The sequence below is a fragment of the Blastomyces dermatitidis genome (genome assembly GCF_000003525.1).
Source record: "Blastomyces dermatitidis ER-3 genomic scaffold supercont1.3, whole genome shotgun sequence".
In the NCBI taxonomy this organism is placed as follows: Eukaryota; Fungi; Ascomycota; class Eurotiomycetes; order Onygenales; family Ajellomycetaceae; genus Blastomyces; species Blastomyces dermatitidis.
Window position 1 is genome coordinate 1,752,843 of NW_025544776.1, and position 25,935 is coordinate 1,778,777.

The following is a 25,935-nucleotide window of genomic DNA, read 5'->3' on the forward strand; positions in this document are numbered from 1 at the left end:
TTCTTCTCTTTCCCTCTTGTGTAGTTCAGCTAAATGTATATATAGCGGATGATCCCAGTCGACTCCGGTGCTTCTTTCACCATTCAGCCAGAAAAGTCGTTTCTTCCTTACGACACCAGTTCTAACAGAGGTGATAATGTTTCCAGGCTTGACATCTAAATTCATCAGAGATGTGAAATCCCTCATTAAAAGTGGCAATACTTTTAGATGTTATAGTCTGTGATATTGATTTTTCTTAGAGAGGAGGTATGTCTACCGCAATGAGGATACTGGGTAATATTGTTCGTACGCAGTTCAACCCACCGTCGCTTTTTATATATTAGAAAAGCAAAATTATACAGTTATATAGGTAATGTATGTACATGTATAAAAGCAAGTGGATAAACGGAAACTGCCCAATTTCCAATCGAAATGGGTTCCAAACATACGATGTACAGTACATCGAAGAATATGTAGTACACACACACACATTGCTCGCCGGTCACTTGGCGTTGGAAAAAAAAAAACCCAAAGTACAATATATGTACTATACATATCGCAACTAATCAGAGGAACGTCATCAGGTGCCATAGGTCCGTTATCAACACCTCATGGTCGAAGCATCCTCTTAACTGCGGCCCCTGTTACGTTCGCCATCGATTTTAAGTTTCCGCTGCACGCACTCTCCTCCTGGCTAAGTAAGGAAAACTATTTCTCAATGATCATTCTCCCGCCCAGTCTTGGGAGTTTCCATCTCCATCCCGATCGGCAAGGTCAAAGGAGCGAATTCCATCCTCGTCGACGGTTGCGGGTAACTTTTCAAGTTCGGTCCAGAGATCTGGATAGGCTATCCTAGCCCACGACTCGGCTTGGTCGCGCCATTTCTGGTTAGGGAGGCCGTTGTAGAGGAGCCCGATACTGCAGTGGGAGATAAGGAGGGATGGGTCTTGGTTAGTTAAAGGCTACTACTTTGGTCATAGTGAGGGGAAGAAGGGGGTTAGGGGGAAGTTGGGGGGGGAGCGGATTAGCAACACGTACGTAGCAACGGTAGGGCTCTCTCCGGTTTCTGCGCGCATAGCACTGATAGCCTCTGAAGCACGCTCAAGTTCGCCATGGGCACTCAACACACGGATATAGTTATTATAAGTCCTCCTGTTCAGGGGGAGATTGAGCGATTTCAACTTCTCCACCATCTGGGTTGCCTCCTGCAGTCCCTTGCGATAGGTCGCGCATGCCCGGAAAAATAGCGTAATAGAATAGTAAGAGGGGCCTTCCACCGAATGCAGAATATGCCTGAAGAACTCCATTGCCTGCTCAGGATCTCCGCATGCAGTATACGCAGCCATAAGTTTGTGCAGTAAGCTTCTCGTCCATTGCACCTCGACATCCAGCTTCAACATGTTGTGCACGAGGAAGATGCCTTCGGAATAAGCGGTTTTAGCTAGGCCATGGAAACACATCGCGTACGTTTGGGCTGTAGGTCGATCTTGTGGGTTTACTTTCTTGCGCATATGTCCAAACGCAAGGCATGCCAGATCTGGACGGCCGCGCTTGAAAAATTGTTTCATGGTATTCGTCCAGAACCCGACGGGCGCGTATGGGACCGCACGGGCCAGGAGCTCATGAACCTCCCAGGCGGTTTCGACCGACTCTTTTTGGTCGGCAATAAATTGTGCAAACGGCTTTAGAACCTGTGAAAGCCCTGGTACGCTGCAGGAGCTGACGAATGGCCTTAGTAGCTCTGAGATGCCCTCTAGGTCATGTCGGAGGAGCAGCATTCGGCACAGTTCTTCCAGAGTAGCAGCCTCAAGGCAGCATTCTGATTCCAAGAGCCTGTCGATGAAAGCTAGGACGGTCTCGTCTTCAGGATCAGCTTGCGCTGCCTGACAAAGTTGTCTCATAATTATGTTCCACAAGGTAACAGCCTTCCCTTCAATCAACTCGCCCAAATCAAGCTCCTCCCATAAACACATTGCGCCGGGAACATCTCCAGCGTCTAAGCGAGCAGTCACTCTCGACATACCCGTAAACGCATCTGGCTCTAGACCCCATGTCTTGGCAAGTGAGATAAGTTCGTCAATGCCATTATACTCGCGCTTGAGGATCTTGAATTCCAAAAGCTTGTTGAAAGTAGCGATCGTTAAGGTCGAACCCAAGTCAGGATTTATGCTACACAGGTCAACCAGTTTTTTGTTAACAACATCTGCTTCTTGCCCTTTTCTGACCGCTAGAAGCAAAACTGCATCTCTGACTTCCGGCGTTGGATTCCGGCGTGGAACTGTGAGTAGGTCTCTAGCCCAACCGGCCTTGCCATGCCAAATCATAGCATTCGCAGTGGCAAGTGTCGCAGCAAGAGTAGGCTCGAAAGGGTTCTTTGTCTTATATTCGTAGATATATTTGGATGCCAATCCCGCACTCTCGTTCGCAGCTGCCACCGTCAATAGCTCTTGGGTCTTTTGGTCTAGTTGAATGCTATGTGTTGTCATATGATGGAGGATTCTGTTCAAAGCTCCTGGTTCCGCTTTCAAAGCGCCCTTTGCCACAGGTATCCAAGGGTCAATTCCTGCGTTTCGGAGGGCAGATAACCGGTAATTGTCAATTATTTGTAGCGCTTCGCGGATCTCCCCGGTGGCTGCTAGGATATGCAAATATGCGTACAGAACCTCCTGGCTAGGAAATGGTTCAGCGGCGGCTTCTTGTTCAAGCTGGGAGCACATCTTCCGGAAAGCTGACTTTGCAAGGGTGGCTACGTCATTATTGGCGTGGTGTTCCCATTGTGATCGCGACAGGGCATTTAAGATGTCTTCAGGTTCCGCGATACTCAGATCCAAACCCGCCGATTGATTTTCTTTTACGGCACTGTCCAAATATTCCCACGCCCATAACAAGAATTTTGCTTGCGCCGCTGTTAAAATTGTAGGATTTTCGAGTCGATGTTGAATGAAAGATGAAAATGCCTTCGCGATTGCGTCTGGCGTCGATTGAGATTTCTCCTCCAAAGCTTCCGCCAACTGCCTTATTGCCAGGCCCCCATGATCCACTGATTGGCCCTGCTTGGCCCCGGACTGAATATCCGTCGGGCTAACTGTAGGGAAGCCGAACAGATACCTCCGCTGGATTTTATATAGGCAGTGCCGTTCGGCGGCACACGATGGAGCTGATAACGCCAGCCGTTGCCGGCATCGCAGGTGAAAGTACGGTTTGTTTCTTAGGATTGCGCGAAAAGTTCTTTGAGAGAGATAGGATCGCATGATTGATTGATACTGTAGCTGTCTATATAGACATATTATTCAACGTCAGCTCAACCCCAAGAATAGTTGTTTGAGCATGAGCTCACCAAATATACATTTTATTTAATCCATGCCCCTAAGCACCGCGCAAGAACAGCCAGTTTGCCCCGCTGGCGGAATGGAAGGGATTGGAAAATATTTTCCAAAAGTAATATTCAGGTGTCAATAGCTAGTCCTGCATTGCTTCTGGAGCTATCACTGATATCGAATAACAATTTAAATAAATGTCCAATGCTCGGTGGGCTCAATATCAATGTGGTGTTTTTGTCGCTCTGCTGCTAAAGAAATAAAAAAAACGTCCGCCTTCAAAAACGCCCCGTCAAGGCTTGGCATCCGACCAACCGAAATATTTATGATCGTCCAATTTCTTTTCATCCACCGCAACTCAGCTACACATTGAACTAAACACCACGACTTCCACACTCTCCATTTCTGTTTCCCTCCCGTTGGCTTCCGGGTGGGATCTGGGAATGCACAATGGCTTCTAAGACCAGCTCAGTATGTTCCCTTGTCCACCAGACCTCACGCACCCCGAGCTTCGTGCAGGCGGCGGTCCAGCGACGATGCAATTCTACCAATTCTTTATACAGTCGATTTGCTGGTATGTAGCAATTCAATCTGGGGCGCTTCTGTATGGAGATGTAACATAAACACCATCTAATACAATTAAATGCTTGCAGAGAGAAGCCAACGCGAATCGATGATGAAACAGTCCATGAGGGAGCGATTCGAGAAGCAAGCGATCCAAGAACAACGAGCCCGGGCTTTCGAAAGACAGCAGAAGCGCTACTGGGAGAGTGGTGATGTATACTCGCCGCACGATCTGAGTCCGGCAGAAATGATGAAGTGGAAAAAGAAGAAGAGCCCGTCGACGGATGCGTTCGATGCCTTGTCTCTGAACCCGTTGCACCTATACAAGGTATGTATGCCTCCGTGCCATAAAAATAACGATATCACAGACCCTATGTTGTCTATATCATTTGTTATACCCTAATCATTTTCTAATCATTTTTTACCTGCTCGAATGTTTAGAATTTCGCTATCATGTCCGAGTACATGACCGAGATGGGTCGCATCAGACACTCCTCCGAAACTGGCCTGCGACCAGTCAACCAGCGCAAGATCTCCAAAGCCATTCGCAGAGCTGTAAGCTTGGGCCTGATGCCAAGCGTTCACAAACACCCTGAAATCCTTGCTGCGGAGGCGAGATCGAAGATACAACGGGGGATGAACCCATAACCTTCTTCCATATGTAAAATAGGCGTTGGGATATTTGGATTTGCGTTCTCCTTTGCTTTAGACGGACTGATTATATTCTGTATCATAGTGTTTGTAGATATAAAATTTCACTACCATTATTTTTTACCCGTCTCTCTTATTCTTTTCTACATGGATCTCATATTCGCTGTCGGCTTATTTCCTTGCGAAGGGCAGCTGAAGTTCCGACATGCAGCCTTATTAAATATACCATACATAGTATCTATAGTGGCTGCGGCCGGGGCAACCCTGGAGTAAATATTTCGTTTTATTTAAAGAACCCCACTAGAGTTTAACTACGTACCCCATCAACCACTCTTTATGGCTTGGAAGTAATGTTCATAAGTTTGACAACTATTGCAAATTATTCAATAAGATTCTCCTAATACCTACAGAATGTCCATTAAAAACGGTAAACCTCGGTTTTATATACTTGGTGGTGGCAGCGGTGCTGATGTTCTCTAGATGTCATCTTGGCCCCGAGCCCCTCCACCACGCGAGGGCAGCCAACACAGCTCTCATGCGACTCTAAAGGAGAACGCTTAGCCTACGCAGTACGTTCGGACCAGATGAAATCGCATTTGCCATTTACTTTCTGAGAATCCTATGCTTTGAAAACTGACTGTGTATATGCGATACTCGTCGTGAAACCTAGTCCAACAAATCTATCTTCCTACGCTCCATTGACAACCCCTCACTCTCAAAACAATACACGGAACATAAAGCAGAAACAACAGTTGCGCGGTTCTCTCCTTCTGGCTATTACGTTGCAAGCGGCGACGAGAGCGGCACTGTCAGGGTATGGGACTGTGTTGGGGAAGGCATTACAAAAGGGGAATACTTCATTGTCAGCGGTCGTATCAACGACCTTGCATGGGACGGAGACTCGCAACGGATCATAGCAGTGGGCGAAGGAAAGCAGAGATTCGGTCATTGTTTCACTGCAGATAGCGGCAACTCAGTTGGCGAAGTTACAGGCCACAGTCAGAGAGTCAATTCCGTATCCATTCGGCAACAACGACCCATTCGCGCTGCCACTGCCGGAGATGACAAGTCTGTCATATTTTACCAAGGCCCGCCATTCAAATTCAACACGAGCAATGGCTCAAATCATGTCAATTACATCTACGGACTTGCCTTTAGCCCGGATGGCGCAAATCTCGTCAGTGTCGGCGGAGACCGACGGATTTGGCTCTACGATGGGAAAACTGGGGAGAGCAAGACTCAAATAGGCGCTGGGGAACACACCGGCAGTATATTGGGCGTCTCCTGGTCGCAGGACTCGAGGAAATTTGTCACAGCCAGCGCGGACCGGACCGTGAAGATTTGGGACGTGGAGCATGGGAAAGTCGTGCAGAATTGGAAGATGGGCGAGGAAGGGTCCGTGAGCATACCGGATCAGCAGGTTGGAGTTGTTTGGCCCTCCGGAAGAAGCGATGGCCTGATTATCAGTCTGGCTCTCTCTGGTAACCTCAACTACCTAGCTGAAGGTAGCGAGAGGCCAACCCGCGTTATCCAAGGTCCTCAGAAGAGCATTACCTCCATGGCTCGATTTGATATTGGCGATAAGGAAACCCTTTGGACCGGGAGCGTTGACGGCAAACTTTACAACTGGGATGTATCGCAGGGATCCGCAGAACGAGTTGATGGGGAGGGCCATCCTAACTATGTCAATGGCCTAGCACCCACGGGCGAAGGCAATGGCCGTATATACAGCGTCGGTTGGGACGACACAATTCGTTCTGTGGACGTATCTACAAACACATATACCGGAAGCGCAACCAAACTTGCCAGCCAGCCGAAGAACGCTGCTGCGGCTGCCAATAGCATGGTTCTTGTCGCAAACTCAGAAGGCGTTGAGATATTCAAAGACGGAACAAAAGTAGGTGATTTCGCTTGCGCGGCGTCTCCTGTCAACGTCGTTGCTGCGCATGGTAGCACTGCCGCAATTGGATGCGACGACTCGTCCGTCCGAATCTGCTCTATTAACAACCACACAATATCCCCCTCGGTGGAAATAAAAGCTTCAAGAAACCCGATCACTGCGCTCGCCTTCTCGCCAGATGGTTCCTTGATAGCCGCGGGAGATTCACGTGGGCGCGTGCTAGTCTACAAGACAGCAGATGGCAGCATTGTTACAGACCGATGGACAGCGCATACCGCACGCATCACCTCTCTCGCTTGGAATCCTGAGGGCACCCATCTAGCGAGCGGAAGTCTAGATACAAACATTTTTATCTGGAGCTTGGCTTGTCCCGGGGACTGGCTGCGGGCTCCCAACGCTCATAAGGAAGGGGTCAATGGGGTGGCCTGGATCACTGGCCGCACCAAAATCGCATCGGTTGGGTCTGATGCCGCTGTTAAAATATGGCAGCTGGAAGATCTTAAGTAAATAACTAAATATGGACTGTTAGACCCTGTGGGGTGGTTGTTCTTGTTGGTCTTCAAATGAGAGGTAATGGTAGTTACCAGCTTAGCACATAGCATTGAATGAAATTATTTATGATTATACGTAGACTGATGACGTTTCTAATTCTATTATATTTATTTGACTACGGTTTCTAACCATTATTGATTTTATGTGAATGTTTTTTGGTTATGTACAGAGAGCGTGTATTTACCGCAGTTTGGTGTGGCAGTATTTATTTATTTAAGCAAAGGTCTGACATCAAGGCTTGCCAGCTTCCAACTTTCGCGCAACCAGCTTTGGGAGACATCAATGTCACCACCGCATCTGCTCACCAAGCCATGCAGTAAATTTCCAGACGCGATGACGCCGGCATCATCCACGGCTGGTCGTTTCCTCAGACCTAAGGTAATTAATTAGTTGTGCTCTCTGATAGCTTTAATCAACGCCTGAAAAGCTTATTGTTTGGTGTATTTACTTGGCTGACGGAGCTTTCACGTCTAGCTCAAACAAGCCTCCTTCATCCTCCCAAGTACTGGACAACGGCTCAGAGGCCTTATTAATTTATCGCCCGACAGAGAAAATGATAACCTGGGAGAAAGAGAACCGTTACTCGGCCAGAGCGCAGTGGTTCCAAGCGCCAAAACCGCGACATTCTGGCGCAAACTCCATGAAAGATTTAGAGGTCTCATATATGCGCTGTACTTATTTACTACATCCGAAGCCGGCAGAGGTGTGCTTAAATGCAGCATCGCCTATTTGATTGGCACCTTGGGGACATTTTTACCGGTATTTGCGGCTTTCCTTGGGCGGCAGGATGGAAAACACATGGTGGCAACCATCACGGTATACTTCCACCCAGCGAGGACGAGGGGTAGCATGATATTAGCAACGATACATGCTTTCTTGGCATTTACATATGCGACCCTCATATCTGTGACTAGCATGGGCATTTCGGTGTTCTTTGAGGACAAACTTGGTCTCCTCCCTCTTGGGCATGCGATCGTCCTCCTCGTTTTCTGTGGAGGGGGACTGGGCTTTATTGGATGGGTAAAGCTTCGGCGTGCTGATCCGTTGGCAAACGTGGCCTGCTCTCTTGCGTCTCTGGCTATCATTACTGTTTTGACAAAGGAGGGAGCTGTACAACAGGGCGACTTGTCCCTTGCTAAAATATTCCAGGTTCTAAAAATTATTGTGATGGGAGTCATAGCGACTATGGCGGTTTGTTTTCTACTCTTCCCCGTGTCCGCACGAACCCAGCTTCGCAAAGATTTAGTTGAGATTACTGGTTCGCTGGGCACTATGCTAGCGATCATCATGGAGAGCTTCCTGCAAGGGTCCGCAGAGCATCTTGAGAAGGACTCGTTCAAAAATGCTTCCAGCCGGAACAAAAAGGCATACGTTGCGGTTGATAAGTGGCTAAAGGAGGCTAAGTTCGAACACTACTTTGCGGGGACGGAAAGGGAATATCGCCTTGAAAAAAAGCTTGTTCGGTGTATTCAGGACATCACCCAGAATATCGGAGGACTTCAGAGCGCTGCCACCCTTCAATTTGACCTTTTAAAGCAATCAGAGCAACATTCCCATGTTACCCCGATTCAAGAAGGCGTATACTCATCCTATTTTAGCTCCGGGTTACACCCTTCGATTTTCTCACCGGCTGCACTGTCTCTTAACGAGGAACCAAGTAACTCAATCCCTGTTCGAGATCTAGCACACGGCGGCAGGCCAACGACAGATCTAGGTGAGACCCTCTTGGGATCTAGCCCAGGAAATCACTCCCATTCTCTTCCACTGACTCCGGCGGATATTTTCGAGAAGTTCATTGTTCACCTTGGCCCTTCAATGGTATGTACTGTCCGGCCATTTTCTCGAAGACAGCTGTGAAATTTCCCAGCTACATACTAATTTGCTTTTCTTTCTTTCCCATAGCGTGCATTAGCATATACGGTGACAGAAATTCTTGGAGAACTTCCGTACACCCCTGGCCCAGAATATAAAGTTGCTGTTAACTGTAAATTTCGCACCAGCTTAGATCGAGCCCTAGATTTATATCACAGTGCGCGAAATGATGCATTGAATATGGTATATTTACAGAAAGATTTTGTCAAGGTCAAGTCCCTTGAGACGGAAGCTGACCTTGAAGAGGTTGCGGCAAGTTGTGGTCATTTCAGTTTCTCCCTCCAAGCATTTGCTGAGCAACTCAAAGAAATCCTAGAAGTGCTTGATGAGCTTCAATTAGAAACCGATGAACGCCCCAACGGCAGGTCCTGGGGTTGGCTCAGATTTTGGCGCCCTACGCCTCCTGATCATATCAATAAGTGGACTGCTGTTTCAAGTAAGTTCATTCTTTTAAATATGGATGCTTTAACATAAAATAGTAACATTGCATAGGGTCAGCGGCAGAGCGTGGGGAACCAAATGTTCCAGCCGAAAGTTTCCTTGTCCCAGGAAAAGACGACACGCTGCAACCGCCAGATAACCTGTCAGCGAGGGACAAGCTGAGATACAGAGTATGGAAAGCATTGCGTATCTTCCGACGAGACGAAACAAAATTTTCCATCAAAGTGGGTGCCGGGGCGGCCCTGTACGCTCTCCCCGCTTTCTTGCCATCGACGCGACCTTTCTATTCTTACTGGCGCGGGGAGTGGGGTTTGCTATCCTATATGCTTGTTTGCTCTATGACAATTGGCGCATCCAATACAACGGGATTTGCCAGGTTTTTTGGAACGACTTTTGGAGCGATATGCGCGTATATAGCTTGGAAAATTACTAACGGGAACGTTTTTGCTCTTGCATTCATCGGCTGGGTCATGGCGTTCGGCACCGCCTACCTTATTCTGGTTAAAAGCCAGGGCCCGATGGGGCGTTTCATTGTGCTCACTTACAACCTCACTGTTCTATATGCCTACTCTCTCTCAAGAGACGATGTTGATAATGGCGAAGATGAGGGCGGAGCTACGCCAATAGTACTTAACATTGCTGTCCATCGTGTCGTATCTGTCTTGTCTGGAATTATCTGGGGGATCATTATCACCCGGCTGATCTGGCCTATCAGCGCGCGGAGAAAGCTAAAGGATGGACTAAGTTTGTTGTGGCTCTGGATGAGTGTGATATGGAAACGAGAACCTCTGTCGACGATGACTGATGGAAAGTCCGCCATTGCATATTTCACCCCTAGGGAGAAATTAGAGCTCCAGAGATTCCTGGTCCGCCTAGAAACACTATATACTTCGGCGCGGTCAGAGTTCGAATTACGCGGCCCTTTTCCCGATGCTACGTATATAGCGCTCCTTAGTCGAACTCGACGGATGTTAGATGCCATCCAAGCCATGAATCTCGAGATTATGAAAAACTTAACAGCTTCGGAAGGCGAGGCGGCTATGCTCGCATATACCCTACCGCAGAGAATGCAGCTCTCTGCGCGAATAAGTCATTTATTGTCCGGTATGTTGTACTTTTTGTTGTCATTTTGTCCCCCCTTTCATTTCTAACCTGGGGCTAATGCGCGGCGTAGTGGTCGCATCCTCCATGAAACTCGAGTACCCTCTGAATGACTCTCTACCGGAAATAGAGCATTCGCGAGACAGGCTCCTTGCGCGATTGCACCGGTTCCGTCAAGATACCACGGTCTCTAGGTTGACAACTAATGAAGACTACGCTTTACTCTATGCATATGGTACGTTTTACCAGCACATTTTTGTGCTTCGAGCGCAGTCTCCATATAAGCTGCTAACCTAGTAACAATTATGAACCCTCTACAGTTCTAGTTACGGGACAGTTAGGAAACGAAATAATGACGATTATTGGCGAATTAAGCAAACTGTTTGGGATATTGGATGAGGATATACTGAAGCTGGATTAGGACAGGGGGCGTTTATTCTATCCATGCAATATGATTTTACTTCTTGTAAAAATAATTCCCCAAGTATATTTATAGGCGTATTCAAACGAACACAGATATCCAAAAGCCATAAATATTATTACCCAGCGTAGATAACTTACTGCTTATGCAGAGCCTTTCGTAACTTGTTGGTTTCAACCATCCGCCGGCTCCCCAAACTTAAACCCACGCACTCTCTAATCACCACCGCTCCATCTCAACCTCACTCCCTGCGGGGAACCAACGACCTCGTCCATCGCGTATCGAGCATTCCCCTTATATTCCATCTCTAAATGACCTCTCTTCCCCTTTCCCATCGCCATCTGGTATAAAGCCGTCCATTCCTTTTGCATGAGGGCGTAATCTACATCTTCCTCTGGCTTCGCGCAGCCCCTCGCGCCGCTGGTTCCCTTCTGTCCTTGAAGCACAATGCAGATCGACCCGGCCGCGCTGACTGGGGCAACTTCATCGTCTACTATCCCGGTGACCAAGCAGCCTGTTGTTCTGCCTCCGGTAACGACCCAGAAAACATCCAAGGCTCTTATTTCTGTTCCGCGACTTGACCTTGAGCCGATATATACGGAGTTAAAGGCGGCCATCGGCATTCACTGGACAGAGTACAAGGAGGCTATCGCTCTCTTTCTTCTAGGTACGTTGATTTATAACTTCCCATTTCCTTGTTAAGCTAATATTGACGAGAGTTTTTTTCTAACGTTGTAATTCCCTATTTTTGTTTTGTGCGGGGATGTAACAGGCCATCTGAACCAGCATGAATTCGCATCGCGAGTCGACCATTTCCTCTCCTCTGACCCTAAAATCGAGCACCTACATAACAACTTCGTATGCGCAATTATTGGCAACCTTACGAGAGACCTTCCGGACCATGGCGTTGCAGGCTGGGTTTCTGCGCATGATAAACCGACGGTAGTATCAAAACCTATATCCGGCGATGCGGCGGAGCAGAGACTTAAAACGGAGGTTAAACAATTGCCACCAAAAGATAGACGAAGATTAAAGGCGCTTCCTGAGGTATGTGTGTCTATGTCTATCTAAAAGTGTCACTTTTTTGGTGGGTATAAAGACGGTGGTGTTCTGACCAGGATATATATTTTTGCTTTTTTAAATAGCCGGACCCCCATTCTATACCCAATCCACTCGAGGAGTATCACCAGGCCAAACAGATCCGGCTCCCCGATCAAGTACCTGCCAGTGCTGGAGGGCTGAACAAAACAAGTAGGTGTATATCAGTACATGGCTATGGCGGAGTTTGTGAATATAAAAACCTAATTTTTTTACTCTAGACTGGGAACTTGAAATTCGAAAACGTTACGCTCAACCCCTAGCCTCGGAAATCGGGGAATTTCCCGATGCAGATTCGATATATGCGCGCATGGTCCCAATATGCTACGAGGAGTCGGTGGTCAATGGAGCTTCATTTCCATGCGCGGTGTTCATGTCCATCGCAACCGAAAATTTTGTAAAGGAATTCCTGTCTACTGTGTTCGCGAGAACAAGACTGAATGGACCCTCGGGGACCATCAATGGAACCATGACGCGAAAGTACCGACGGCAGCTTGAACGCGAAGAAATGGCATTCACCCGAGGAGAGTTAGTAAAGAACACGACAAGTGGCTTCCTCCCCGTCGAGGCCAAGGAAGCAAACACAAGACAAGCACTTGGTGTGCCGGACTTGAGATTGGCCCTGGAACTTGGCGGCGGCCTGCTAGGACATATGCCCCTGGTCGTCGATGAGATATTGGGCGGATACGTCGAGGAAGAGCTTGAAGCTGAACGACAAGACTACATGGAGAGCTTAAACGAAGCCAACCACCTAAACGGGGTCGATGGGTACTCCGATGATATGGATATTGACGAATCCGGTTGGGAGTGGGATGGCGCAACTCCCAAGGATCAAGCCCAGCTAGGAAGCCTTCTTGATGATTGCCTTTCGATGGCAGCGTGAGGCGTCTGCCCATTTGTACTACTTTTCACGTCCATTTTCATTTCATTCCTCGTATCTAGGAATGTTGGTCATGTATATACCATTGGAGTGAGTGAGTCGGTGGCTAAGGCGTTTGGGACCTTTTTCTTTTTGGTCTTCCTTTATTACTTGCTCTGCCACCCTTTTTATTGCTTACTATGTTTATTTACCCCTTTGCCTTGTGTTTTTTTGTTTGTTTTCTATTACCCCCTATATATAAACCATAATGACCACGGACCCTGAATGAGGTGGGATTCATTATTCATTACTTTGGGATACCTCGTGATTTTCATGCTTTGTGGCGGGGCCCGGTGCATGGGTGATTTAAGGGTTTCTATTTTCTTCTTTTTTTGCTTCTTCCTATTGTTTTTCCTTCCTGTATCTATATACTTATACTTCCGGCGCGCGCTTGTGTGGGCTACTTTCTCACAAAAATTGATTAACTTGGGAATTATGCTTCACTATTCTGGGAGGAGTGGGTTTCAGCTAATAGTGTCTCTGCTGGAAAAGGGCAACCCGTTTGTCTCTGAATATTTACAGCCATTGTTCTTGTCATTGTGCCAATCGTTGGGCCCGTGCTATCAGATCCAGATATCATCGTTACGTATTCTGTTGTCCAGGTTCATACGGGTTGCAATTCCTGATGAATGCGTTACTGGTGGTGTATTTATAAATGAACAGAGCAGATATCCTCATAACATTATCATAATATATGAACCCGTTAACTTCAGTGTAGCTGTTAAGATAAATGGACTTTGTTGCCAATGGAAAGGTTACATATAAAGTTTGATTGTAAGTCATTTCGCCATATTCCCATGTTCGAAGAGTTTCCTAGCCAAGAACACCGTAACCGCCTATCAATCCGGAAATTTGAGGGATAACAAACAAAATAATCTGTATCAATACAGCTTGAAATGTGAAACGAAATCGGGATGTGCATTCAACATTCAAAAACAAACTTTCTTCTATTCCAAACGCGCCGCCGTGAGTTTTAGAATTTCCTCTGTTGACTTATGCGCGTTGGCTGGATCTTTCGCAATGAATTGCCAAACCTCGCCATGCTTCGGCTCGTTGGATATGCATTTGCTGATGACGTCTTCTCTCTTTTCCTGTTGGGTAGAAGATGATATATCAGTTATCTCTCATAAAAGCTGGGAAAGGTAGAATGAAGGAGCCATCTGCGTACATCAGTACCATGCTGCAATAAGAACTTATAGTACCACGCCCACACATCTCCCAAATCGCTATTTGAGACAATCGCCTTCTCAAACCACGTCATGGCTTTGTCGAGTCTTCGCTCACCCCAAAAGATGCGCGCTACTGTCACAAATAAGATGGGATCGTTATCCACCTTCTTGATAGCTTCTAGACTTCGCGGCTTCCGGTGTGTCCGCGGTTCCAGGTGCCAGATACTCTCGCTCCATAGAAGACCTGAATTAGGGACTTCCTGTAGGGCCTTCGCCATGAGCACTTTGGCCTGGTTTATGTTGTTTGCACGCCGTTCAACACGTACGGTTTCAGTCCAGAGCTCTGCATTCTTGGGCACTGCGAGGCGCGCTCGATCAAGGATGGATCGTGCCTTGACGACTACTCCTGCTTTTTCTTCGAGGCGAGATGCAAGGAGCCACAGGGGTACGGATTTAGGGCACGCTCTGGTTCCGGTTCCATATGCTTCTCTGGCTTGAGGGTATTTATTTTGTTCCTCATATATTTGACCTTTCATCATCCACAACTTATCCGCTTTAGGGTAAAGTTGAAGCCCTTGATTAACAAGGTCGAGAGCCTGTTCCCTGTTCCCTAACTGGCGCTCAAATGCAACACTCTTGATCCAGACACGATCGGTCCCGGCTTCGCGACGTGCCGTCGAGAGGAGTTCCCTTGCATGTTCAGTCTGATTCGCATCCGCTTCTAGCTTGACGGCCGCAAGCCAAATGTCTTCGTTATCTGGATTTTGATTGAATGCCCTTCCAAGAACCCTTCTAGCATTGTCAATTTCTCCAGCTTGCCATTTTTCTTTCGCAAGCTGCATCCACAAGCTCTCACTTTGCGGGCAGGCTTCCACGGCCTTGTCCAATAGCTGCCATAGGCTTTCTTTGGTACCATGATTACGTTCCAAGTCCGCTGCAGCAAGCCAGATATTTTTCTTATTGACAAATACTCGCAACGCGTAAGCATATATTGCTCTCGCGGTTTCGTACTTGCCCCTAGCAATGCTTCCTCGAGCGTCTTCCATCCAGATATCTTTTCGATCATCGTCTTCATCCAAGCCCCAACCCAGGGTTTCCCGAATAATAGCAGCGCAAGTAAGAACTGCTCCTTCCTCCTCACATTTTTCCGCTTCTGCGATCCACTCTTCTCGTTTTAACATGGCAGATTCCCTCGCTAATTCTTGGACAGCCCGTTTCATCACGTTGACCCTACCAGCAGTCCCCATTTGTTCTTGGAGTCGAGCAGCCGCAATCCATACTTCGTGGCTAGTTGGGACCGCCTTCCGCGCAGCGTTTAGGACCTTTTGCGCATTCTCTGGGGTTTCAAGACGAGCCAAGGCCAGCCATAGCTCTACTGAAAGGGGAATCATTTCGGTTGCTTTGGCGAGAAGAAGGCGTGCATCTGCGGGGTCCTCTTCAAGATTAACCGCTTCCTTCCAAATGGCAACAGATTGCGGAATGTGGAGAATAGCTTGTCTTAGAACATTCTTTTTAGCCCGGGGGTCTGATTCTAGCCTCATGGCCTCAATCCAGAGTCTAGTCGAGGTGTCGTTATTTTTAATCGCGTTGGCAGCAATAATCTTTGCATTATGATTGTCATTGAGCCGTATATTTTCCAGCCACGCATCTTCGCTTTTTGGGCATAGTTCGCATCCTTTAGCAATATAGCTCCTTGCAGCAACTATCCGGCCTGCGATCTCTTCCAAACGAGCGATAGCTATCCATCCTGGGGCATACTTAGGGTTTGTTTTCGTGACTGATTCTAGCAACACCCGGACTCGCTTAATGTCCCCAATTTCCACTTCCCCGGCCTTTAGTTCAGACTTGGTTAAGCTGGTCAAATAGCCCTTTGGATCGATGTTAGTTGCACTTCCAGCTGCCGCGTCACCTGTCGATCCTTGAGCAGCCTGATCAAGTCTAACCTGAAGGACTTTATCTCTCGCGGCGCCAATATCTGCAAAGTTTGTAATTGTGCCATCCGTTTCCCCACGCGGCACTACGGTCTCCGTGCCGTCTTCCGCGATTGTGGTGTTAAATTCAGTAGAATCTCTTGCGCTGGCAATAACACTATCTGGGACGGCGTAGAATCGATTTCTCAAGTTTTGTTTGGCCCTTCGGTTCTTTCCCGTGAGGTCACCAACCTCTGGGATATTTGCCCAATCTTCATCGGTTACTGTAGCTAAGGAGCGTTTGAGGTCCGCAAATTGCTGCTGGATCTTCGGGTTGTTTCGTTCGTATTCTTCGCGCTCTTGTTGTTCTCGAGCTTCCCTAAGATAGAGAAAGGTTTTTCATGTCGGCAATCTATCCAAAACGCTTCATGGAGACACGATAAACCCACAGTTTTCAAAATGATAGGGGTGGGGAGATATGTTTGTACAAAAAAAAAAAAAAAAAAAAAAAAAGGCGGAGAGACAAACCTTCTTAATCTCCGCCTCCTATCCATCTTCTCATCTACCTCTTGATATATCCGATCCGCCTCGTCGTCATCCCTGTCGTACTGCCCGTATGCAAAAAGGCCGACCTCATTCTCGGGGTCTTGAAATCGGTCGTCCTCTTCTTCTTCTATTTGCTTATCGGCCCTGTCTCCCTTTCCCTTTTCGCCTCTATTTGACGCGCCATATGCAGTTGGAGGAGCTGCACCAAGGAGAAGTGCACGCTTCGTGAGGGCTTCCTGTATCTGTTCCGGGGTGGGACCCTCTCTGGCTGGACCCAAGTCCGAACGAGTGGTGAAGCCGGTGGCACCTCGTCCTAAACCGGCCACATAATTTTCCGGCGCAGGCTGACTGAGAAAGTCTTTCCGACCTGTCATATTGTATGAAAAGAATGCACTATCTCTAAGCTAGAACGCAGAGGAGATAGCTGAGCCCCGATGGAGTTTGTTGCTGCATCTGCATCTATGAAGAGTCAGGGAGGCCCAAGCTATCTCGGAGCCCGCAACAACATAAATCCGGATAGGGTCAAAAACACCTAAAATTACAATCCATCCCACGACTCGACTCGAAGATGCGAAAGCGTGGAATTGTGCGTCCACGAATTACTATTCCCACTACTCCGACTATTTGTGGCCGACAGCTGAGCAGAGCAAAAATGCCGAAAGCCCCGTCGAAAAAGCGCAATAACGCTTCCCAGGCCAGCCCGTATGCCCAAGCTGCTGCCAAAACCAAGGCCGCAAACAATGTATTTCGCATGAATACAGACATTGGCCAGCACATTCTAAAAAATCCAGGTGTTGCTCAGGCTATTGTGGACAAAGCGGATCTAAAACAAAGTGATGTATACGCTATCCGACACCATATATATATATTTGTACATTTCAAATGTCGTTTACTAAGTGTTTTTTTAAGACCGTCCTTGAGATTGGTCCTGGGACAGGTAACTTGACTGTCAAAATACTAGAAAAGGCGAAGAAGGTCATTGCTGTCGAGTTGGACCCGCGAATGGCTGCCGAAGTCACGAAGCGAGTGCAAGGGAAGCCAGAACAAAAGCGACTTGAAGTTCTACTAGGTGACGTGATCAAAACGGATCTTCCGTATTTTGATGTCTGCATCAGCAACACTCCTTACCAGGTAAAGTTTATCTTGGTTGATACATATTATAAGCCTTTTGAACAGAAGAGATTAATAATAATGTAACTATATATATAGATATCTTCTCCCCTAACCTTTAAACTCCTCGCTATCGATCCGGCACCACGAGTATGCATTCTCATGTTCCAACGAGAATTCGCAATGCGCCTTTTCGCCAAACCTGGCGATAAGCTCTACAGCCGTTTGTCTGTGAATGCTCAAATGTGGGCAAGAATCGACCACATCATGAAAGTCGGGAAGAATAACTTCAAGCCGCCTCCCGCCGTAGAATCGAGCGTGGTCCGCATTGTTCCCAAGAACCCGCGCCCACAAATCAGTTATGATGAATGGGATGGCCTTTTGAGAGTTGCCTTTGTGCGGAAAAACAAGACGATGAGATCCAGCTTTCTTGGTACCACTAGTGTCCTTGATATGCTGGAGTCGAATTACCGAACATGGTGTGCCCAGAATAACATTCCAGTCGAAGATGGCCCTGTAGAGGGACTCCAGGATGAACTGATGGACACAATGGAGGAGCAAGGAGAGCTGGAGGAAGAACTAGATGGCGCTATGGACGTCGACGATGACGGAGATGTACCGGAGTTCTTTGCGGACGACAAGCCAAAACTTAATTCGAATCCATCGAAGGAGAATCCAGGCCGCAAAAAGAAAGGAAAAGTACGGGAACTCGTCCGGGAGAAAGTCAGACAGGTTCTTGAGGTCGAAACGGGTCTTGCAGACAAACGCGCACGAATGTGTGATGAAGGCGAGTTCCTCAAACTCTTGTGGGCCTTTAATCAGAAGGGTATACACTTCAGTTGATCTCTCGAAGACAGGAAACTCAAACCCAAGGGCTCAAAAAATCGATGTATATGAACACCATGTCAACTTATGGCCCGCGGCAAATGCTGGTACAGATCGAACCGGTCAACCCGGGCCTGAGGGCGTTCCAGTGCTGGTTCGGAGATGGGCACTCGAATCTTGAAACAAGCTCTGCCATATGAACGCCTCACTCAACAAAAGCTCAATATCCTTCTCGGTCCAATCTTTGGTGGGAAGAGCTTGGAGGAACATCATGATTTCCTGATAAACGCTTAGCTGATGGTTTTAAATTTCCCATTCCCGGTGTACCAAGGGGAAACGAACCTGAAAGTCCATTTTAAGGAGCTGGTCTGACCACTTGACAAGGAATGCTGCACACACGTAAAGATGAAATCGGGAGAAACCTTGTTCCTCGGCCTGGGTTCGATGTTAGCCGTGCGAAGATTTTGAAGGGAAAAGAGGAGCTATATATACCATATATGTATCCCACATCCTTATAGTGTTCTGGATGCTTACCTCCCTCATCAAAAGACAGTTCATCCAGCGGAAGCTGAACTGCATGAATTCAACACCCTCCTGTTCGAGATGCTTTGCTAGCGTGGAGTCAATTCGCATCGTGAGATCGCGAAGTGCTCCAACTTGCCTGTGTATACCTGGTTGAGCATATATATAGTTGTCTTGAATACCATCGAGAAGTTTCGTTAGACACCAGAATGAATCGGCTTCAACGGCATCAAGAACAGTTTTTGGTAATTGTCCGGGATCCATCCCCTCCTCTATATTAAGATCCGTAATATATGTCCCTAGAAAGACCTGCCAGAATGGCGTGACTAGATCGTTGATCCCCTGTACGTATCCACTCGCCGGATGCCGAATAGCCCACACGTATAAGATCCTTTCAAGTGACCTTTGCGTTGCCTCGTACCCATATAATGGGATATGAGGGTTTGTACGAGGAATATCAATACTGATTTGATGCCAGATAGCTTCATCCAAGCCTCTTCCAGTCCCACCATTAGATGTGGAGACCGCACCGCTGGGTTTATCCACGGTTGAGTTTCCCCTCTCAAAAGCCTGTCGAACACCATCAAGATACTCTTTTCGCTTTCTCTCGAGGGCGACTACGCGACGCTCACTATTCGTTGGCAAATATCCTAACAGAAGCTGCCAAGTCATCGCTCGAACCTCATCGGGAACGCCAGACCAGGCGAGGTCGCGAAGCTCTGGAAGAGATACAGTACTTGATTGGAGAATGCGCTTGAACTTGTTGATTCTGCTTATACGGCTTGAGTGAACCTCTAGCTCTTTAGGGGTTCCGTTAGGCGGAGGAGGAGAGTGGTTAATCAAGTGGAGCGAATTTGCAGGATCTTAACGCAGAACTTGTTAGTTGTTATTTACCATCATCGCCAATAAGGATTTGAAAGTTACCAGTCAATAGTTCCTTGTATTGTGGACGCAAAATCTTGCCATCCGTCTTTTTTGCCGTTGGGTAACTGAGTATACCCCTTTCCTCTGCAATATCAGAACTATTCGTGCGTAGTCTGGCTGAGGGTAGATTGGGGTTTAGCGTTGATGAGCCATTTATACGGCTCTTTGAACCCCCTCGCGCATCACCCCCTGCTGTCTGGAGTTTATATCGAGACGCTCCTTTTTTTCGCATGCTCGTAACGCTGGGAAGCCCAAACTCGTCCTCATCATCATCATAGAAAAGCTCATCTTCGTATCCATCGTCATCATGGCTCCAATCTTCTCCGGGTTGTGCCATTAAGCTCGCATACGGTTGACGATTTGGGGGTGCGATTCCACCTGGTTCTGTCAAGTGGGTAGAACTACTACTCCGGTTATTGCTACTTGTACGTGGTGACATTGGTGATACGTGCTGTCGCGTGTAAGGCGATGTGGTCCTAGGGGCGCAACCGCAGTCAGATATCAATATCAGGAACCTCAGTTGCGGGGAAAGCCTTGAACTCACCTCACCATGTCCGCATGGGAGTAAGATGCTCCGATGACTGTATTTGGGTCAATTACTCCATGGAGTTTTTGCTGTTGCTGCGACGATGATCGGGTTTTCCAGAAAGGCGATGCTATCCGTCTTCGTTCAAGCTTGTTAGCAAATGAATCAGCGAAATCTGGGGGAGAAACACCCACTCGGTTTGGTCTAGCAAGCAAGCAACAAGGCAGAATGTTAGCAGAACCGTCAGGAAAGATTAATATTTCGGATAGTACGATATCTTTGCAGTTGGGCATTATGATTCCTTCCAAAGGGTGACATTTAGTACGGACCGACCTGGACCATCTCCTGCTCAGCGCATCAATTGGAATCAGCATGGGATCCAAGACACCATGTTTATGGAGAGCCATACCTGCTGCGGGGCCTTCTTGTTCGCCATATCTGAATACCCTTGGAATATAGAGGCAGAATTACGGAGCAATGAGGAGATAATGCTCGTAATCCCCAGTGAGAGGGGAAGAATAATAGTAGACGATATCTAGCGATGCCGTCAAGGTGTCAATAGAGCAGAGCCATAGCTGGCGGAAGGGCTGCTGGGTGGAATTTATACGGTGAGAACCCTAGTACCGTATTGTCACGTTCTCCACCACATCATATTGCTTCAAATGGAACCCAATAAGCCATATCAAGGACAAAGACAGTGCTTGGCATAAGTTTGAAGCTTTGTATTAAAATTATTAAATTGACCTTAACTTACCGCCAAATTGAGATGTGAAAAGCTTTCAATTTAGGGTGGTATGGTGACTCTTAGTGAGGCGCTGGAACCTTCCACCTTGTGGCAAGGTTGGTTGCAACAGACGTGACAATACCGTACGCAGAAGCACCTCAGTTTAGACCATATGTCCAAATTAGGATTAGCCTGCCAAGCCGCGGCTCTTCCAACCACACCTCCTCCTTGCTCTTGAGCCCGTTTAAATTCTCTCAATATCAACACAGCGTCCACCTCGCCTGCTATCATCTCCAAGCTAACTGTAGCTGAAGCTTGGGTACTTTATATACGAGGATTATCCAACTTATTCAATATATTTGACGCTTGAAACTTCGCGACAGCATCATCATGACTGAACCAGAAGATCTCGAGGAAGATCTCTTTGCTGATCTGTAAGCTTCTTCCACCTCACGGAAAGCATCTAGCTTTCCCAACTGCCCAGGAATTATAAATTGCCTGTACTAAAGCTCGTTGAAACAGTTACGATGCAGATGACAGCGCGCAGCGCGCAGCTCCCCCAGCTGCTACGCCAAGTTTTCCAGAACCCCAGCCGCCACCGCAAACTGAAACGAACACGTCCACGGCACAGCAACCAACTAGCGACAATAACCAAAGCCATCATATAGAAATTCAGTCGGAGCAGCAGCATTTGATGAATGGCGACCAACGAAATGGTGCTAATGAACCGACGCAGATGACACAGGAAAGTGATCATATTCAAAGCCATGTAGAGTCAGGAAGTCATGGGAGTCATGGAACCGGTATTAAAGAAGATGGGTAAGTTGTACTTACATGCATTCTGATGAATATTTTATATTGTTCTTTTTCTCCACTTTCACGTACGGAAACATCGGGCTGTTACCAATGCTGCAAACCGTGGGGAAACGAGAATTATCATTTTGTCTTGGCTATTGTATTTATACCGAGCTGTGGTTGGATCGTCGCTGCCGCACTGGTTTATTTCTATAGTGCCATCGACTGGCATTTCGGACATTCGCTACAAGAAGCATGATCTGGCCCTATCCACACGTATTTATATACATATACTTGGCCCACATTTGAAGCTGCCCCGTGCAAGGAGAAACTTTGGTATCACACCGGGTATTGATGGAGGCTTTGTGCAAGCGTGTGGGATTGGGTTTGCTACTGGGGTTGAGCTACTCGAACAGGAATGGTGGATACTTGGAAGTATGGGAAAGCGGATGGATAGATCTTGAAGGAGGGATCCTACATAGTGTTCCCGGCAACCAGACAATGATCAGAACAAGGGTCTCGGATTACCACCCACCACGTTGTGAGAAGGAATTGGAGTCGATGAGACTTAGACGAAGCTCTTGCCAAGCGAGCCAGTTATTCAAGCGACTATAGTACAGCTGCTACTAAAAGCTTCTTGTCGATATATCTTGATAGAACAGAGCAGGAAATAGACACTTCAGCTGTCTTGAATTCTGGGATATCGAACAGCATTACCTAGCTACGGACTTTTAGAAAGGCAGAGAGGATCTTCGGACAGAAAACAAAAGAAAGAAAGTACACTCGTCCCAAAAAAATTTTACAACTGCGTCTTTTCCAGGCCAAAACTGGCTTCAGCTCTGCATACGTGCATATCCGACGATGCTCCTGATTGAGCCGTGTGCCTGAGAGATTCAAACCGTCAACCAAGATCCGTTTGTAAAGGAGCAATCATTCCTCAGTCAATTTTTCCAATGTGCGCAGCTAGCTCAACCCTTGCAACCAACACTCCGGCGAAGGAGACATGTCGGATCAGCGATTGATAATGAAAACTAAACACGCCACCCCCCTTAACCGATCGCAGCCGCGTTCATGAAGTTCCAATGTTCGATATCATATCACAGCTCTGATGCTGAGTTTCAGCAACGCATTGGTCGTACACTTCGGCACTAAAATATTTCATTTTTGCGTGCATAGTTAATTTTTGGTTATTTTTATTATAGCATGCATCTCTGTCAACTTTGGTTTATTATTGGGGCCATTATGACTAATAGGTTTATCTATATAGCAAAATGTTTATCGGGGGGTTGAACTGGGAGACAACTGACCGTATGTACCCAAAATCCATTCCGGAAGAAGCAGGATATTTAACAATCTAACTACGGATGTTCCACATGCTAGAATCACTCAAAGACTACTTTTCCCAGTTCGGAGAAGTTCAAGAATGCACTGTAATGCGTGACGGCGCCACCGGACGCTCAAGGGGATTCGGCTTCCTCACTTTCAAAGATCCCAAGACTGTGAACACTGTGATGGTGAAAGAACATTATCTGGATGGTAAAATTGTAAGGACTGCCCTTGGCTATTGTCCTGCTCCCACTTCAACCAGATGTGTCGTACACTGCGATAGCCGGCTAGCTGTTGATATCTACATGAGAACATATGAGCTCACAAAGCAAAACAAATAGATCGACCCGAAACGCGCCATTCCTAGAGATGAACAGGAGAGGACAAGTAAAATATTTGTCGGTGGAGTTAGCCAAGAAGCAACAGAGCAAGACTTTAAACAGTTTTTTATGCAGTTTGGTCGCGTCGTGGATGCCACTCTCATGATCGATAAGGATAGCGGCCGGCCTCGAGGGTTCGGGTTCGTAACCTTTGACAGCGAGGCAGCTGTTGAAGCGACCCTATCTGGCCCGCTAGAAATCCTCGGGAAACCGATCGAGGTCAAGAAGGCGCAGCCGCGCGGGAATATGCGGGACGATGACGACCGAGGCAGGGGTTCGCGCCGCGGCATGAGAGATCAACAGGATCGTTATGGTAGGGACAATGATCGCTCTGCTGGTCAGGAGAATTCGCAACAACAAAACACCCAGAGTCAAGGAGGCTTGACAAGTGGCATGAGCCCGCAAATGATGGCACAATACTGGCAGCGTATGCAACAGTATTTCGCCCTAATGCAGCAACAAATGGCTGCTGCCGCCGCTCAGGGCCAACCTGCTGGAGGCGCAATGGGGATGGCGGGTATGAATCCGGCGATGTTACAACAGATGAGCGCGATGGGTGGTATGAGCGGAGGAGCACCTCAGGGAGCGATGAGTCCTGGATCTCAAGTCCCCGGTGCCCAAGTGATGCAAGGCATGATGAATCCAGCCATGATGCAGCAGATGCAGCATATGCAACAGATTCAGAACCAGGGCCAGGGCCCGGGTCCGGGTGGATCTGGATTTGGAGCAGGCGGAATGGGAGGACAGATGAACAATGCCATGGCCGCTGGACCCGGTCCAGGTCCTGGTATGGGCGGAAATATGGGAGGCGCAGGCGTTGGTGGGAGTGTAGGAGGACCGCCACCGGGTGGAATGGCGGGCGGCGGCGGTCCCAATATGGGTATGAGCGGCCCGGGTGGCAGCTTTTCCGGCCCAAGAGGCGGCCCTGGGTACAATGCTCAGGAGCAAATTGCTTTTGAGCAGCAAAAGTACGAACAGCAACAAGCACGCAGAGCCATCGAGTCATCTCGAGGATTTGCTCCGTACCAACAAGGTGGTCCTACTTCCTGGGAAGGAATGTACGATGACGTCCCGCAGCCAAATATCCCAACTGGTCCACAGAGCGGCGGTAGCATGGGCCGGGGAGGTGGAGGAGGTATGGGCCGTGGAATGTCACCAAGCCACGGTATGCCACCACAGCATGGTGGTGCTCGGCCATCTCCTGGTAGCAACAAAAGCATAACACCACAGCCACAAAGCGCGCCGCCAGCGAATGCACCTACCGGGCCGCGAAACGCGGGGAAACCAGGGGCGAACTACCGTGGCGGAGGCCGGGGTGCTCATCGGGGATTCCATCCTTATGCTCGCACTTGAAACGAATAGGATACTGAGAACTGGATTAGTTGGCTTAAAAAATCAAAGGGATATACGCTGATAGATATGGGTGACTTTTTTCCAAACGAACGAGTCGGGTTTATTTTTATTGTTAAAATAATTACACCGGATTCGTCTATCAACGTGTCGATTACGCCTTTAAGACTCAACGAGAGTTCCCTTTCATCCACAAAACGAGCTCTCCTCTCTACTTGGTGATCATTCTATAGGTGCGCTTGGTGGCCCTCATACTTCGAAAACACGGCCAAATCAATACAACTCTTCAAAACGCGTGCTTTTCCGTCCTCTTAATAATCTCGACACGACCTCGTTTTGCTTTCTTATCTCTGTTTACTCTACCTTTCCTTGCTTCTTGTTTTACGGACGGCGTCAAAACATTTCTTCCTTTTTTGTACCTTTTTCGCCCCTTCATAAGTTGTCGTCAACCCAGAGTTCATGTTCCTCTTCTTTTCGTTTTGATCGCGCTACCGCTACAAAACCCATTTCCAATGCTCCACGTAAATAACAAATTTTGTTCCAATTTTTATCACGTGTTGTTCATTTGATTATCCGACTCTAATCGTCCTAATCGTCATTTGGCTTTTGAAATAATTTCCTCGCTTATTCTTCTCCGAAGTGATTTGAGTCTGTCTTAATTCTCTCCTTCTTGAGGTGTATTGTAATATAACAATTTAAAACAAAATAAGGGCACAAAGAGGGAAAAAAAAGAAAAAAAGCGAAGCAACCATTTTCCCAAGTCCAATTGTAGTCTTTCGCCAGGGTAGATATGCTCACTTACTATGGATATGTAGAAGCGAGAAGTATTTTGTGTTCTTATTGATACATATCAAATTGCTGGGTGCATGTGTGAAGTACAGTGGCAGAACAGCTTGACAGGTTTTTTTCTCCCCTGAGGCCACACGACAGATATATCAAATATGAGGCGTTGGCGGAAGCTAGAGAAAAGACTATGAAGAATCTAATTTCTTTCTTTCTTTCTTTCTGTATTT

The 25,935-nt window shown here is 47.5% G+C and overlaps 9 protein-coding genes across 11 annotated transcripts; 6 read left to right on the plus strand and 3 right to left on the minus strand.

Annotated features, from left to right (window-relative positions):
* Positions 1-193: 193 nt before the first annotated feature.
* BDCG_02838 lies at positions 194-3,613 on the minus strand. 2 transcript variants are annotated; one of them, XM_045418408.1, is made up of 3 exons: positions 3,317-3,613; positions 1,018-3,252; positions 194-897 (listed from the first exon to the last, which is right to left on the minus strand). In XM_045418408.1, the coding sequence occupies exons 2-3, from the start codon at positions 3,228-3,230 to the stop codon at positions 702-704; spliced, it is 2,409 nt and encodes an 802-aa protein (XP_045274994.1). In that variant the 5' UTR covers positions 3,231-3,252; positions 3,317-3,613; the 3' UTR covers positions 194-701. The 2 variants fall into 2 exon arrangements, with proteins under 2 accessions (XP_045274994.1, XP_045280179.1); XM_045418409.1 differs by having other exon boundaries at positions 229-897; positions 3,326-3,579.
* Positions 3,426-4,638, plus strand: BDCG_02839 (37S ribosomal protein S18). Its single transcript, XM_045418410.1, has 3 exons — positions 3,426-3,870; positions 3,950-4,188; positions 4,302-4,638. The coding sequence occupies exons 1-3, from the start codon at positions 3,747-3,749 to the stop codon at positions 4,506-4,508; spliced, it is 570 nt and encodes a 189-aa protein (XP_045274995.1). The 5' UTR covers positions 3,426-3,746; the 3' UTR covers positions 4,509-4,638.
* Positions 4,639-4,816: 178 nt separating this feature from the next.
* Positions 4,817-7,136, plus strand: BDCG_02840 (actin cortical patch component). Its single transcript, XM_045418411.1, has 3 exons — positions 4,817-4,938; positions 4,992-5,080; positions 5,182-7,136. The coding sequence occupies exons 1-3, from the start codon at positions 4,923-4,925 to the stop codon at positions 6,916-6,918; spliced, it is 1,842 nt and encodes a 613-aa protein (XP_045274996.1). The 5' UTR covers positions 4,817-4,922; the 3' UTR covers positions 6,919-7,136.
* Positions 7,137-7,198: 62 nt separating this feature from the next.
* Positions 7,199-10,937, plus strand: BDCG_02841 (uncharacterized protein). Its single transcript, XM_045418412.1, has 6 exons — positions 7,199-7,341; positions 7,438-8,781; positions 8,866-9,271; positions 9,328-10,380; positions 10,451-10,612; positions 10,698-10,937. The coding sequence occupies exons 1-6, from the start codon at positions 7,246-7,248 to the stop codon at positions 10,796-10,798; spliced, it is 3,162 nt and encodes a 1,053-aa protein (XP_045274997.1). The 5' UTR covers positions 7,199-7,245; the 3' UTR covers positions 10,799-10,937.
* A 9-nt stretch (positions 10,938-10,946) lies between these two features.
* On the plus strand, positions 10,947-13,540 carry BDCG_02842 (transcriptional coactivator HFI1/ADA1). Its single transcript, XM_045418413.1, has 4 exons — positions 10,947-11,465; positions 11,571-11,845; positions 11,944-12,049; positions 12,118-13,540. The coding sequence occupies exons 1-4, from the start codon at positions 11,246-11,248 to the stop codon at positions 12,777-12,779; spliced, it is 1,263 nt and encodes a 420-aa protein (XP_045274998.1). The 5' UTR covers positions 10,947-11,245; the 3' UTR covers positions 12,780-13,540.
* BDCG_02843 (pre-mRNA splicing factor prp1) lies at positions 13,191-16,940 on the minus strand. Its single transcript, XM_045418414.1, has 3 exons — positions 16,423-16,940; positions 13,984-16,273; positions 13,191-13,906 (listed from the first exon to the last, which is right to left on the minus strand). The coding sequence occupies exons 1-3, from the start codon at positions 16,812-16,814 to the stop codon at positions 13,763-13,765; spliced, it is 2,826 nt and encodes a 941-aa protein (XP_045274999.1). The 5' UTR covers positions 16,815-16,940; the 3' UTR covers positions 13,191-13,762.
* BDCG_02844 (16S rRNA (-N6/-N6)-dimethyltransferase) lies at positions 16,801-20,086 on the plus strand. The gene is made up of 4 exons (XM_045418415.1): positions 16,801-17,278; positions 17,350-17,571; positions 17,650-19,241; positions 19,376-20,086. Exons 1-3 carry the CDS (start codon positions 17,009-17,011, stop codon positions 18,391-18,393), a joined length of 1,236 nt encoding a protein of 411 aa, XP_045275000.1. The 5' UTR covers positions 16,801-17,008; the 3' UTR covers positions 18,394-19,241; positions 19,376-20,086.
* On the minus strand, positions 17,031-21,161 carry BDCG_02845. 2 transcript variants are annotated; one of them, XM_045418416.1, is made up of 8 exons: positions 20,757-21,161; positions 20,677-20,692; positions 20,542-20,551; positions 20,366-20,485; positions 19,822-20,297; positions 18,868-19,760; positions 18,718-18,810; positions 17,031-18,654 (listed from the first exon to the last, which is right to left on the minus strand). In XM_045418416.1, exons 1-8 carry the CDS (start codon positions 20,781-20,783, stop codon positions 18,499-18,501), a joined length of 1,791 nt encoding a protein of 596 aa, XP_045280180.1. In that variant the 5' UTR covers positions 20,784-21,161; the 3' UTR covers positions 17,031-18,498. The 2 variants fall into 2 exon arrangements, with proteins under 2 accessions (XP_045280180.1, XP_045280181.1); XM_045418417.1 differs by having other exon boundaries at positions 17,260-18,654; positions 20,542-20,692; positions 20,757-21,092.
* Positions 21,162-21,267: 106 nt separating this feature from the next.
* Positions 21,268-25,892, plus strand: BDCG_16623 (uncharacterized protein). Its single transcript, XM_045425830.1, has 5 exons — positions 21,268-21,505; positions 21,594-21,890; positions 23,134-23,174; positions 23,247-23,410; positions 23,534-25,892. Exons 1-5 carry the CDS (start codon positions 21,462-21,464, stop codon positions 24,923-24,925), a joined length of 1,938 nt encoding a protein of 645 aa, XP_045280182.1. The 5' UTR covers positions 21,268-21,461; the 3' UTR covers positions 24,926-25,892.
* The last annotated feature ends 43 nt before the right edge of the window (positions 25,893-25,935 follow it).

What these genes read in the sequence shown, in the direction of transcription:
- BDCG_02838 (XM_045418408.1), bottom strand. Translation starts at nt 3,230, where the DNA reads ATGCGATCCTATCTCTCTCAAAGAACTTTTCGCGCAATCCTAAGAAAC. An exon ending in GAGAGCCCTACCGTTGCTAC is followed by an intron (nt 898 to 1,017) that starts GTACGTGTTGCT and finishes CTCCCACTGCAG; the next exon opens with TATCGGGCTCCTCTACAACG.
- BDCG_02839 (XM_045418410.1), top strand. Translation starts at nt 3,747, where the DNA reads ATGGCTTCTAAGACCAGCTCAGTATGTTCCCTTGTCCACCAGACCTCA. An exon ending in TTTATACAGTCGATTTGCTG is followed by an intron (nt 3,871 to 3,949) that starts GTATGTAGCAAT and finishes AAATGCTTGCAG; the next exon opens with AGAGAAGCCAACGCGAATCG. An exon ending in ACCCGTTGCACCTATACAAG is followed by an intron (nt 4,189 to 4,301) that starts GTATGTATGCCT and finishes TCGAATGTTTAG; the next exon opens with AATTTCGCTATCATGTCCGA.
- BDCG_02840 (XM_045418411.1), top strand. An exon ending in GAGAACGCTTAGCCTACGCA is followed by an intron (nt 5,081 to 5,181) that starts GTACGTTCGGAC and finishes CGTGAAACCTAG; the next exon opens with TCCAACAAATCTATCTTCCT.
- BDCG_02841 (XM_045418412.1), top strand. Translation starts at nt 7,246, where the DNA reads ATGTCACCACCGCATCTGCTCACCAAGCCATGCAGTAAATTTCCAGAC. An exon ending in GTCGTTTCCTCAGACCTAAG is followed by an intron (nt 7,342 to 7,437) that starts GTAATTAATTAG and finishes TTTCACGTCTAG; the next exon opens with CTCAAACAAGCCTCCTTCAT. An exon ending in TAAGTGGACTGCTGTTTCAA is followed by an intron (nt 9,272 to 9,327) that starts GTAAGTTCATTC and finishes AACATTGCATAG; the next exon opens with GGTCAGCGGCAGAGCGTGGG.
- BDCG_02842 (XM_045418413.1), top strand. Translation starts at nt 11,246, where the DNA reads ATGCAGATCGACCCGGCCGCGCTGACTGGGGCAACTTCATCGTCTACT. An exon ending in GATTAAAGGCGCTTCCTGAG is followed by an intron (nt 11,846 to 11,943) that starts GTATGTGTGTCT and finishes TTTTTTAAATAG; the next exon opens with CCGGACCCCCATTCTATACC. An exon ending in TGGAGGGCTGAACAAAACAA is followed by an intron (nt 12,050 to 12,117) that starts GTAGGTGTATAT and finishes TTTTTACTCTAG; the next exon opens with ACTGGGAACTTGAAATTCGA.
- BDCG_02843 (XM_045418414.1), bottom strand. Translation starts at nt 16,814, where the DNA reads ATGACAGGTCGGAAAGACTTTCTCAGTCAGCCTGCGCCGGAAAATTAT. An exon ending in AGGAGGCGGAGATTAAGAAG is followed by an intron (nt 16,274 to 16,422) that starts GTTTGTCTCTCC and finishes TCTCTATCTTAG; the next exon opens with GGAAGCTCGAGAACAACAAG. An exon ending in TATTGCAGCATGGTACTGAT is followed by an intron (nt 13,907 to 13,983) that starts GTACGCAGATGG and finishes TCTACCCAACAG; the next exon opens with GAAAAGAGAGAAGACGTCAT.
- BDCG_02844 (XM_045418415.1), top strand. Translation starts at nt 17,009, where the DNA reads ATGCGAAAGCGTGGAATTGTGCGTCCACGAATTACTATTCCCACTACT. An exon ending in CGGATCTAAAACAAAGTGAT is followed by an intron (nt 17,279 to 17,349) that starts GTATACGCTATC and finishes TGTTTTTTTAAG; the next exon opens with ACCGTCCTTGAGATTGGTCC. An exon ending in TCAGCAACACTCCTTACCAG is followed by an intron (nt 17,572 to 17,649) that starts GTAAAGTTTATC and finishes CTATATATATAG; the next exon opens with ATATCTTCTCCCCTAACCTT.
- BDCG_02845 (XM_045418416.1), bottom strand. Translation starts at nt 20,783, where the DNA reads ATGGCGAACAAGAAGGCCCCGCAGCAG. An exon ending in ATACAAGGAACTATTGACTG is followed by an intron (nt 19,761 to 19,821) that starts GTAACTTTCAAA and finishes TTCTGCGTTAAG; the next exon opens with ATCCTGCAAATTCGCTCCAC. An exon ending in TCCTTAAAATGGACTTTCAG is followed by an intron (nt 18,655 to 18,717) that starts GTTCGTTTCCCC and finishes AGCGTTTATCAG; the next exon opens with GAAATCATGATGTTCCTCCA.
- BDCG_16623 (XM_045425830.1), top strand. Translation starts at nt 21,462, where the DNA reads ATGACTGAACCAGAAGATCTCGAGGAAGATCTCTTTGCTGATCT. An exon ending in GAAGATCTCTTTGCTGATCT is followed by an intron (nt 21,506 to 21,593) that starts GTAAGCTTCTTC and finishes TCGTTGAAACAG; the next exon opens with TTACGATGCAGATGACAGCG. An exon ending in GAACTGGGAGACAACTGACC is followed by an intron (nt 23,175 to 23,246) that starts GTATGTACCCAA and finishes TCCACATGCTAG; the next exon opens with AATCACTCAAAGACTACTTT.